The sequence below is a fragment of the Triturus cristatus genome, chromosome 5_2 (assembly GCF_964204655.1).
Source record: "Triturus cristatus chromosome 5_2, aTriCri1.1, whole genome shotgun sequence".
NCBI lineage: Eukaryota > Metazoa > Chordata > Amphibia > Caudata > Salamandridae > Triturus > Triturus cristatus.
This window is the reverse complement of record NC_140588.1, coordinates 68,158,575-68,170,959: the sequence shown is the minus strand read 5'-3', so window position 1 is coordinate 68,170,959 and position 12,385 is coordinate 68,158,575. Positions and strand designations below refer to the sequence as shown.

At 49.7% G+C, this 12,385-nt stretch overlaps 1 protein-coding gene across 1 annotated transcript in view; it reads right to left on the bottom strand.

Moving 5' to 3' along the window:
• CHMP5 (charged multivesicular body protein 5) overlaps nt 1–12,385 on the bottom strand; it is a 75,929-nt gene that overhangs the window by 34,626 nt on the left and 28,918 nt on the right. Inside the window, exon 3 of the mRNA XM_085606861.1 lies at nt 5,637–5,683. Coding sequence (XP_085462987.1) covers nt 5,637–5,683 — 47 coding nt within the window. The remainder of the gene's footprint in view (nt 1–5,636; nt 5,684–12,385) is intronic.

The window sequence follows — 12,385 nt, the reverse complement described above, 5'->3', positions numbered from 1 at the left end:
CCGAGGGCTCGATCTGAAGCTCATGCAATAACCCTACACAATAAACCTGCAACCTAGATTAATCCCAACTAAGTCATATGAAGGAACGTCACCGCCTCCAGATCGCACCGAGGGCATGCCTGGGGGGGGAGGGGTGTCAGGATAGGGGGGGGGGGGGGGAATTTGGGGGTGGGGCTGCACCGCATTAAATCTACGCAGTCACTGAAGCTTCAGGTAGGTAAGGTGCATCTAATGGAACTGCTTGCGTTTGAAGTGTTCGCTGATAGCAACCTTGCGGACCTGCTCAAACTCCCATCGCCACTCGCCATCTATGAGGAGCAGCGGCAGATCTGCCGACCATCTGTCACGATTCCTTGTTACGTCCACCCTATGGTCAGCCTTTGTCAGGCTTTGTATATGCGTGGTACCATCACTCTTGTGGCGCCTGAGTATCAGATGCAGTGTCAGCGACTCCTCTGGCTACGCTGGGAAGGTACCCCATATCCTGCGGGCCGTCCGTAAGATCCTGGTATACTGCAGAAATATACCGGGCTGTAATTGAAAAAAATCCTGTGCCTCCTCCAGTTTGAGGAAGGAACCATTTAAGCACAGGCTCCGGCTGTAGAGCACCCCCCCCCCATGTTCCATCCATTGCGTAAATACCATCACCTCCTTTATTGGACGGAAACTGGGTAACCACAGAAAGGGCAACAGCCTAGTGTATGGGACACAAGAATGATCATCTGCTCCAAACCTCCACAACTGGACGAACTATAAATTAACAGTCTGCAGGCACCCCCGAACCACTCAGACACCATGTCAGATCCGTCCCCTCATTCCGCCAGCAAGACCCTTTCACCATTCGGACCTTCTTTGCACCACTGCAACACATACTGTAGTAAGTCAGCAAAATAATAGAGTTGTACGTCCCGACGACTTAGGCCCCCAAGCTCCACATTTAGGTTCAGCACCTCCAACTTTACCCTACCCCGCCCACTGTTGAACACCAGAAGGCTGTTCAATCTAATAAAAGTAGCTTGTGGTATGCAGCGGAGGGAGTTCTGCAAGACAGACAGCGTGGGAGCAGAACTATCCTGCTCAGAGCCACTCACCCCATAATGGAAAGGGGGAGGCAATTCCAGAAGCGATGGAGGCGGCAAGGCCAGTGATGACCTCGGTCATGCTTACAGCATAGTTTGCATCAGCTGTGTGGGCAACTTGTATACCCAAGTAGCGGAAGTGGTCACAGTTCCAATGGAGCCCTGTCACAGGAAGGGCAGCAGCATCCACCCCGCCAGTGGGAAGAGAACGGACTTGTGATGGTTGACACGTAGGCCAGAGACCATCCCAAAGGAGGCCATCATGCCCAGTAGCATGGGAACCGATCTCTTTGGGTGACTAACATAGATTAATGTGTCATCCGCATAAAGGGAGACCAAACGAGTGCAAACTCCCATCATGACACCCCACTGGGCCATGTCTCGTCGCAGCCGTATCGCATGGGGTTCCATTGACAGGGCAAAGAAGAGTGGGGACAACTGACACCCCTGCATTGTTCTTTAGGGATACCCTCAGAGACCACCTTCCCATTACGTGCCATCGGTTGGTTGTAAAGCAGGTGGACCCATGAGATAAACCCCGGCCTCAGTCCCATTCACCCCAGTACTTCCAAGAGGTAGTCCCAACCAAGGCTATTCAATACCTTTTCGATTTCTAGTGCAACCACTGCCGCCCGCACATCGGTTCCTGCCATGGAATGAAGCACATGAGAGAGCCGCCGTAAATTCATATGTGACTCACTAGCCGACAGAACCCACATTGGTCCTCATGAACAAGATGGGTCACCACTCGACTAAGGTGCATTCCCAGGGTCTTAGTCAATATTTTAGTGTCCATTCACAGAATGGAAAGGCGACGGTAGGAACTGAGGGTTGAGGGGATACCCCCCTGGCTTCAGGAGCATGGCAATTTGGGTCTTCGCATAGATGATGGCAGGGTACCAGTACGCTTGGATTCCTGAAGAGTCTCCAGCAAACATGGCAACAGGAGGTCAGCTAATGTCTCATAATATTACACCGGAAGCCAATCCGGGCCTGGGGCTCTGCAAGGCGCCATTCTCTCAACAGCTTCCTGCAATTCCTCCACCCGAGTACCTCCCCAAGAATCCCACTCTGAGCCTCCATAAGGTGCAGGAGATCCAAATCATCCAGGAATCTCCCAAGCTCAACCAGGGTGATCTACAGGCCCTTACCATAAACCAATGCCAAATGATAGTGCAGCAGTAAGTTAATACTGGCCTGGGTGGTAGCCTCCGTCCTGTCCGGGTGCCTTACTGTCAATGTGAATGGGGGTGGACATTCCCGCCTTAGCAGCCACGCCAAGAGTCTCCCCGATTTATCTTCCTTCTGTTGTAACAGCGGTCGATACTCGCATCGAGTCAGGCAATCCAGCTGGACCCAAATGTTCCCAACTCAATGTTGCATGCGGAAAAGGGCATCACGACGCGCCTGGGTCCAAGGACCCAAGCTCTAAAGGCCGGCATGGACCTCTGTCAGCTCCCTCTCCAAGTGCTGCCTCATGCCTCCAACCCTAGATAGGCACTCTCCATTCGTCACCACTTTCAGCACTTCTCATTCCAGCCCTCTTCCTGCGGTGGACAACCAGTTAATATCGGAGTGCCCAGTGGTCACACCTCAGAGCTCCTCCCGGAACAAAGTGTCCCTGAGCACCTATGGCAGGAGACGACAAAGGATGTGCGCCGGTGCCAGAAAGCAGAGTCTCCTCCATGACGTTGGCAGTACTATCGTCAGAGTTGGAGGCTGTCATCTCCTCCATGAGTGCCCTCGACGCCTCCTGTTCAGATTGCAGCTGTGTAGGGTCCAAGAGGTGCGTCTGTCCTTCCTCACAATCCGACCCCAGGAGGCTCGCCCGTCTCGCCCTTCGCGTCTCCCTGTCCTTCAAGGGCCGCCCGGAGCTGGCCCCCTGCCGCCCGCAGGGCCACAATCCAACCATCTCCCTGCACTTCAAACCAGTCCCAAGCAGCCTCTGGAGTACTGAAAAAGTGAGCACGGTCCCCATGGAGGACTTTTGGCTTGGCTGGGTAGAGGAGCATGTACCGGAGCCCCATCGCCCTCAGCATTTGCTTCTCCCTTCCCAAAGGATGCCCTCATCTGCTGCATCAGGCGGGTGTAATCAGGAAAGGCACGGATTACGTGCTTTTCGAACGTGGGGTTGGCATCTCGCCGGACAGCCCAGTGTATAGCGGTCCGGTCTCTTTACTTAAAAGTTTTTGCAAAAATGGTGCGAGGCGGTGCCCACACTAGTGGTATCAGGGAACCTGCTCCACAACAAAAAAAGGGGACAAAGAAGCCATTGGGAAAGCGTCCTTTATCCAGCTCTCAAAAAATGGTTCGGGCGATTGGTCCTCAGATCCCTCCAGATAGCCAATGAATCTGAGATTACATCTCCTGGTACGGCACTACGCATCTTTGGCCCAGCACTCCAGGACCCCAGTTTTGGCTGAAAGGTTGGTCAGCGTGGCCTTCAGAGCTCCGACATCGCCCTGCAATTCTGCCACATTCTGCTCCATGTTGAGTTCAACCCTGAAAAGTATGACATTCAGGGTGACGGCGTCTATTTTGGCCTGCACTGTGGCACTAGATACCTCTGTTAAGGACGGATTTGTGCCCCACAAGGTTCTCGTGGTGCCCCCTTGTCTCCTGGTGGATCCCCACAGGGAGGGCCACCCCACGCAGGCACCCCTTGGGTAGTAAACGGATTGTGGTGTGCCAGTCGAATGTAAGAGGAAGAGGACAAAGGGGAGGTGGGGACCACTGCAGGTACAGACGTCTATGCCAGTGAGGGGAGAGAGTGCGGCCTCAGTTGGCACAGCGGGACTCACTACCCGTAGCAGTCCAGGGCGGAGAGGGGGGGGGGGGTTGCAATACAGCTGAATCAGAAACCTTGGTTAAAGTCCGAGGAGGGTAGTTGAAATACCCTACAGCAGAGACCAAGGATTGCACATCAACCTGAGCAGTCAGTCATCAGGGGGAGGGCCTCCAGGTACCAAGGCCCCTCAACGTACAATCAGTACCACAATATAGCGACAGGGGCACCGCCTACCCAAAGAGGCAATCAAATGCAGACATCCAGGGGACACACTTTGAAGCAGGCAGTATACGTGGTAGTCAAGGGGTGCTGTGCGGGCGACCAACCACAATGATGGTTCCAGGATATAAGTCAGTGCAGCACCGAGGGACCTGTCAGTCCACCTAAAGCAGGGGGACCCCCAAGCACCACCTCAGTCATCCACTGCAAGCAAGGGAGTAGGCATGCCTGCTGACAGGGGCACACAGCCCCCCAATCCTGGACATCACTAAGGCAGCCTCCGACCTGCTTGTGTTGACCCCTCCATCAGGGCGCAGGGACGCAGGCAGGGCGGCCGCTGCACCATCGATTCTCTGCTCCGCCGAAGGGGGCCCTCAGCTCATCCCCCACCACACAGAGGGCTCCAGCATGCCAACCAGGGGAGGCCCAGGCCACAACAAGCAAGGAGACACTTAATCAGGGGGCCGAGTTCACTCGCAGCCCTCTGTCTCCGGGCAGGGACAGTCAATGCGCTCCGCTGGGGCAACAGCACTCTTGAACCAGGACCCCAGCCCCACAGATTGTCCTTGAAAATCCCAGCAGCTCATAGGGGCAATAGGGTCACCACCCCCCAGCAGTGCTTCAGCTCTCAGGGTGCAGGGCGGGCAAAACACGCATCAGTCATCGGGGAACCGCACAGGGGACCAGGGAGGGAGTCAGGGCCGCAGCGCCACTTCCAATCAAATTTGTGAAACCGTAGCCGCATACTTCGCATGGCTGCGCCCTCTGCCGGGCCAGGCCACACCAAGGCACCGCCTCTAAATAGCAGTAATTGGGGTCTCGAAACAACCTCACTGAGCGCTGGGGGGATGGCTCACCTGCACAATCCGCTCCTCGCATCGTCAGCCATGGCTCCAGGCGGCCTCCGGAAGCAGCGGGCTGTGCCGGTCTGGAATCCCTATCAGCCTCAGCCACACATACTGCTCCGGGGACAGTGGCCCAGCGTGGGACAGCTCTCACTGCGTGGTGTCAACAGAGTACTTTGCCCCCGCCTTCACCACGAAGCCAGTTAGTCCTCATAAGCAATGGGCCTACAGCAGGCAAAAGCCGCGCTAGCCTCCCCAAGAGCAGCGGCCACCACGCGATGTCTCCGGGACCCACAATCTCGCAGCCTCAGCAACGGATGTCCCTCGTTGGCAAGAGGACTGCGCTGGTCGGATATTGCTGCAGGCCTCTGCAGCCTGTGCTGCTTTGGACCCAGCAGCCAGGTGGAAAGGGTGCAGCACTCACAGCATGGTGTCTTCCAGGCCTATATAATGATATTTTTTTTGTTCTCTCTTGTTGAACAGATTTTAATTGATTTTAACGAAATCTACACAGTAAAGTACTTTACCTACCAATGTATGTTATACATGCAAATACATTTTAACCTGTTTACATCTGCGTATGTTTCTGACAGTAGACAGACGTGCTACCCATAAGTCGTGCTACCCATATGTCCTTTACTTTCATGCAGATTCTAGTAGAAATGTTATGATGGTTCTTATTAAATGAAAACAATGAATACTTACATTCGCTTCTGCTTCAGCACTCTAAGCGCTTTTTGCTTTACCATATTCTAGAAAGAAAAAGATTAAAATGAACTGCAATTTTTAATGTATACTTTTATTTTCACAGATTTGTCGTGCGAACCAGTCTTACAGATCATTAGGGCTATATAACAATGAAGTAAAAAGTAATAGAAAATTACATATAGAAAGTGACATGGATGCTTTCAATATTAATGTACCGTACTAAATGAAAAGACAGAAACAGAACATGCAAGTGCATTGTAATCAAAAGAATATATCAGGTGGAAATATAAAAGTACAGATATGAGATGAAAGCATGCTCACAATTTATAAAAGTAGTATACATGAAAGAAAAAAGTGTCAGGACACTGTGCAACTAGAGAGAAATCAAAACATAAGATGTGGGGGCACAATCAAAGAATACCCAAGAGGAACAAGGTGCTCAAAACAATGTGGAGTGTCTTTAGTGATTATTCAGTGGGGTATAGAGGCGAAGACAATGGACAAGAGTGCAGAGGAATCATGGAATAAAGGTGGAAAACAGGAATTAAGAAAGCCTTTCACATGATGTGGAAATCATGGGGGCTAAAGCCAGGAATGTTTTAAAGAACCCTAATCAACTCATCGTAAGAATGACACTAAGGGAGACATGACTGTTGTCAGAAAGAAGTTAAAGCTATGGCTCTATGCACCATAAATACCAATTTCCACTGTTCCATTCCAGTAAGCAAGCTTTGTAAGGTCTTGGCCCAAGAAATGTGCAGAAGAATAGAATAGGAATGAAAATGTAAAGTGAGATTAGAAAAATGCCACATTTATTTTGTTTGTTCTATTAATAAGGATTTAAAAAAACGGTTTGCAGCAAAAGTAAAGTGCAAAGAGCTCATTAGTATGTTAAATAGTTTGCAGAAATTAGCTTGAAAGATTGAGGGTGTGTTTTTTGTATTATGCTCAGTGTTCATTAATACTGGTAAGGACAGTTTTATTGCGTACACTATAAGAAGTTTAGTTTCTGGAAAATGGTGTAAAGTAAACATTTTACACTGTACTTATTGCCTTTTAGTAATTTTTCATCTCTGGTTTTGGGACTGCTGAAACCTAGCACATAATACTGCAGATTGCCTTCTACAATCGAAAGACTTATTTTAGGCTCACTAGAACTAGAACTGCAGAGGCCCGGCGGATACACTTTTTGATTCTCGAAATAACGTAGAAATAATGATTCTTCATTTTATAAACCCAATACAGGAAGAGGTGAGGGAAAGAGGGTGGGTGTTTTACAAAGGACACAATATAAGGAGAAAACCGAGGCCACTGTATAAATGGCACGAGGTCTCTCTGCAGTGTTTTCTAAGTACACCTGTGCTAACATGCGGACTACTTTTTGCTTTCTTGCAAATTGATACCTCCATGGCATTAACTCAATTTAGAGAGTTACTATTTGGACTTTAACCCATGTAGTTTAAAATTCAAACTGCAAGTTCCTAATTTACTTTTGGTGTCTGGAAGTTTCACAGCTAATATCTAGAAAATGAAAAAAGGAATAACTTTGTGCAGCTTGTGTTAATCGTATATCCCAACGGTCTCCTTTCTTCAGTAATATTGTTTTAGAAATAAGCAAGAAATCTCCTGTGCTTATCAACTTAATGTGGCATTAGAAATGGCAAGAAAGATCCCAAGTTATTGACCACTCATTTGCCCATTTTCTCAAAATGAAATCACACATGAATTTGTTCTGGAAACTTTGTTAGCATGTTTCCTGCAGCATTGTCCAGAATTCCAACAAACCTCAAATTGCAGCCCAGAATAATAGTCAAGATCTTAATTTTTTTTAACAGAATATTAATGTTGCCAATCTCTAAATCAGGGTTCTCCAAGGTCACTTCTGGAGGGCTGGATCCATGCCAGATTTTTAGCATAAATGTAGTCATCTTAAAAATCTGGCATGAATACGGCTCTCCAGGACCGACATCGGAGAGACCTGCTCTAAATGAAGATATTTAAATGCTGTCAAAATTTTGTGTTCAAACTTGCCATTTCGTTTATCTGGGTTTTCTCACCCTCCTGTAATTATTGAAGTAAATACCCTATTAAGTTTAGTGTCAAACAGAATTGGCCATATTCTTACAATTCACTACGATGTTTATTTCACATTTCATTCACTTATTATGGTATAGATGTCCTTGTGTCATGTGTCCCAATTATAATTTTCAGATCAGAGCTATATTCTGAATCAAGATTTCCAGAGCAGACACTGTACTACCAGCCATTCTCTCATTTGAACAGTGTGCTCTTTGCTTTCTATCATTCTTCATCGGAGTTGTGGATCGGGCCAAACTTTTCAACAATGCGTGAAAGAGTGATACCTTACCCCTATCATCAAATTATGTTGTAAACAACAGCGCTCTTGATATCTATACTCTGTCTAAGCCTCTTTTTTTCCCTTTTAACTTGTAAGTGAGCCGTATCAAGTCGTTTCATGCACATGTGGACATCGGTTGAGACCAGCTGTCTCAGTGGCAATACAGAGATGCAGTGAGAATGGACCGAGAAGGGAAAGACTCCTTTGTTCTTCTGCTTCCTGGTTTTCTGGAGTTTTCCGAATGCAAACCTTGTGTGTGATGAGTTACTTGATGGGGGTTGCGATACTTGAAGTTATAATTTAATATACTTTGACTGCTGTCCAGTTTGGAGGGAACTCTACAAAACAATTCCTGCTCTACAATCAGCTAGAGGATGTAGGGACTGAATAAATGCAGACGTTCTGAATGTAGGAGACTGTTTAAAGTTCATATAGTTAAAGCCTTAACAAACCAACATTGGATTCCACCGCTACTGAATGTGATATGACTTTACCATACTATGTTAACTACTACACTGTTGTAAAACAATAGGCAATTTTTAAAACCTTTCATGATAACTTTGAATGTTGTGTTTCGAATTTATGTAAAGATTATTTTCTTGCTTGAAATGTCTTTATGCCTTTTGGCTGGATGCGCTTTGAGTATTTCTTAAAGTATTCTTTTTTAGTTTCATTATTTAAAGATTGTTTTATTATTTGTTGGCAAATTGTTCCGTTTAAATGCCCATTTCATCCATGATCTTTTTTAATTGCATTAGGCCTGAGGTGTCACTGGGAGTTAAACGCTCACAAAATGTGTAATAGGTGGGAAAGCGATAGAGATGCACAGACTGTGGTCACTGCTCTAGTCCTGGACCCACCTTCTGTAGGCTACTGGTACCAACATGGAATAAAAATGTGTCACACTTGAAAATAAAATGGAGGCGGAATAAAGAGAGTTACTCCCAAATATGTAAAGCCAAACAAACAACCCTAACAATTAAGATCCCATTCAGTAAAGTTTCTGGAGCTCCCGATGACCATGTTTCTTCTAGTCCTTGGTGTCCAGTGAGGAACACAGTCCACAAAGTCAGAGTTACTGGGTGTTCTGTAATGTTAATTAACCTTTTCAATAAGAACTTTTTTAATTTGTCCTTTTGAATGTAAATGTTAGTCAGCTGCAGGGTGTCTACGGGCAACAAAACTGGTGCAGACTGGGCAAGTGGGCCAAAATTATAACGGGGACGGGCCCTCCATCAAAAATAAGAGTCTTACACTTATAACACAGAAATTCCTAAAAGCAACTTAATCTCCAGAAAATATGTTTTCTGAAAGTACAGCAAATTCAACAATCATGTATGTAGTACATATATTAAATAGATGCTATTCTTGGTTTGCTGTATTTTCCTTACGCGATTTTAAAGTTACAATTTATAAACAAGCATTGGCAAAGCCAATAGGTCCCGCCTATGTGAGAACTCTTGGCCTTGTCAATGTTTTCTTAGACATCTTGTGCAGCAGGAGCATATTGAGAATGATTATCAGATTGATTATTATTAGGGACTGTGGAATTTGCATGTCCTGTCCATGCACAGGATTAGGCTGTTTTTCACGATACACAAGGACAGTCACTATGGATCCCATTACCTTGATTGGATTATATGGAGGGTCCTCGTATTACCGTACAATTGGTGGCAAGTTGGTGTTCTCTATAGGGAGAAGAGTTTGGCTGTTACTGATGCAAACTGTAGCCGAACACCACGTAAACATTTATTCTAGCTTCACTGAGGGCTTCCATCCTGAAACATCCTCAGAGACCCTCCCTGATTGGGTATTCCCTGAGATGGCATGTGGCAGTTAGGGTTTGGCATAGCATATCTGACTTAATAGGGCTTATTTACATGCTGTTGGTGTTATTGCTGCCTTGTATCTGACACCTGGTGAGCTATACCTCACAGTTTAGAATGGACAACACTTCATATTGAATACGCATGTGGAATCATTTTGTTTTCTTCCCCGATCACTAAGGCTTGTGGGTGAGAAGTTACGACACTGAATAGCCTTTCTTTATTCGCTTCTGTGTATGTGATAGGTCGCACATTTTTCATCCTGATGAGATTCGTACAAACTATTGAGTCGAAAACGTTGAAAGAAAATCAGGCATTCTTCACGAAAGATACTTAGATCCAAAGGGAGCAGTTAATATTGAACTTGAAATTTGTGCATTTATACGCCTTCACCTATGAGTACTGCATCATTACTTTTACTATTGTCTCTTTATAACAAGGAGACTACAATTTGATTACAATCAAAAAGGCCTCTGTGATTTACTATTATGTTTTGAATTTGAATGTTATTTGGCCAAAAATACAAAACAGACCTGCGAAGGAAGAAGACTCGTGAAAATATTATGCTTATATATTCCTCCAGATGTTGAGGGGCAATGTCGTATTACATGTATTACGTTTTCTAGAATCCGCCATTAGGCTCAGGGCGAGTTGGTGGCGCACTTTCAAGATGGACGCGAGCGAGTGAAGCTCCCGCCGCCCGGTGCCGTTATCCTGACCGTTCTCCTGTCAGCTGGGCTTCTTCGCAGTGCCGGGCACCGCCGGTAGCGGGGCTTGAGCTCCCCGCCGCTGTGCAGCGAGGATCGGCTGGCGCAGCCGCTTGCGGCTCTGGTTATGAGACGAGGAAGTTGGTGCCGGCGAGGGAGGCGCCGTGGGCGGTGAGCCGCGGCCGGCTGTAGCGAGTACTCTGACCCGTGGCTCACCACGAGGAGACTAGGCCGCGCTGGTCGGAAGGCTGGCAGTGGTGGTGGTGTGACGCCGCCGGGCCTCTCCGCTGTGGTGCCCTGGACCAGTGGTGGCAGGGGATGTCCTGGCCTGCGGGACGCACTCGATGCAGCAGTGGGGGTGAAGACGGCGCGGAGGTGGACGCAGCCAGCTGGTGACGCCGCTGAGCGCGAACTTTGGTGGCACTGCAGTGCGGCGGGCCCCCTGTGGACTCCATTGGGTGCAGCCGGGACATTGGCAAGACGCTTGAAGCGCCCCGGTGTGGGACCTGCTTGGATACTTGGTGGGGACCGCCTGGAAGTACCCCGCAGGCCCGATAGAAACGGTGAGGTAGCCGGGGAGGCGCAGTGGGGGTGAAGAAGGCTCGGAGGCGGTCGCGGCCAGTTGGCGACGCCACGGAGCGCGAACTTTGGTGGCGCTGCGGTGCGGTGGGCCTCCTGTGGACTTCCTGGGGTGCCGCTGGGACATTGGCAGGACGCTTGCGGGGCCCCGGTGTGGGACCGGCTTGGACACTTGGTGGGAGCCGCCAGGAAGGGCTCCGCAGGCCCGATAGAAGCAGTGAGGCGGCCGGGGAGGTGAGACGGGCCTCCCTACGTGCCGCGGTGGAGTGGCAGGCCCAGCGGTGATCAGCGAGGTGGCCCTCAATGTAGTGGACTACCCTGAGGTCTGCGGCGGTGACGCAGGGGCCTGGAACCTTGAGGGCCTGCCGCCTGCAGCCTGGTGAGCGGACAGTGGACGGCCTGGAACCGGACTATGAGGTGAGCGGCGGCGGTGGAGAGGGAGGCTGTCCCGACGCTGGCGTAAGGAGAGCACCTGGGTTCCTAGCGTATACAGGAGGTGCTGGCGCATGGCGGTGGCGCCTAGGGCCACTCACATCCAGTGCAGGGACGAGGGGACAGGAGAGGCACGGACTGCCCTACAGGCGCTGGCACACATCGCGTGGAGTGCCCTGGCATAACTAGAGCTGGAGTGCCGTCTGGGGTATGTCGCCACCTGCGCCGCGCCTGTAGTACTGAGGTGGTGTCCAGCAGTCGGTGATGGTGCAGGAGCAGCTGCCGTAGGTGGAGGCAGCTGACATCCATCGGACCTACCCAACGAGGGACATCGGCGTCCAGGTGGAAGAGAGGGGCCCGACGGGGGACCCTGGTACATCGGGGGAGCGACGCGAGACGGTCCTGGGGTCTACGGAGCCTGAGAGTAGCGGGAAGCTGGTGTCTCCTGGTCGGGGGCCGCAGTCATTAGTGGGGGGGCCCTGGATCTTCTTCTCCCTCCACGCCACATTAGCGGAGGGACTGTGGTGTCAACTCTATCCTGTTGGGGTGGACTGGGGGCCCTGGGCCCGGGTCGCCTGTCCGGTGCCGGGAATACCAGCGGATACCTACGGCACAGCAATTGGTCATGGGCCGGCTGCGAAACACGTCAAAGGAGGGCCGAGCGCCGGCGGCGGGCCCGGGCCCCATGCCGGGATGCCGTGATGACGGCGTGGAACCCCAGGCTGCGGCGCTTGCGGCATAACTGGACACAGTGCTAGCAGCAGTGGAGCGAATTGGCTCTACCTTGGAGCAGTCGAAGGCTTCCCTTGAGTCCCGGATTGATAAAGTCACGGTGAACTTCAC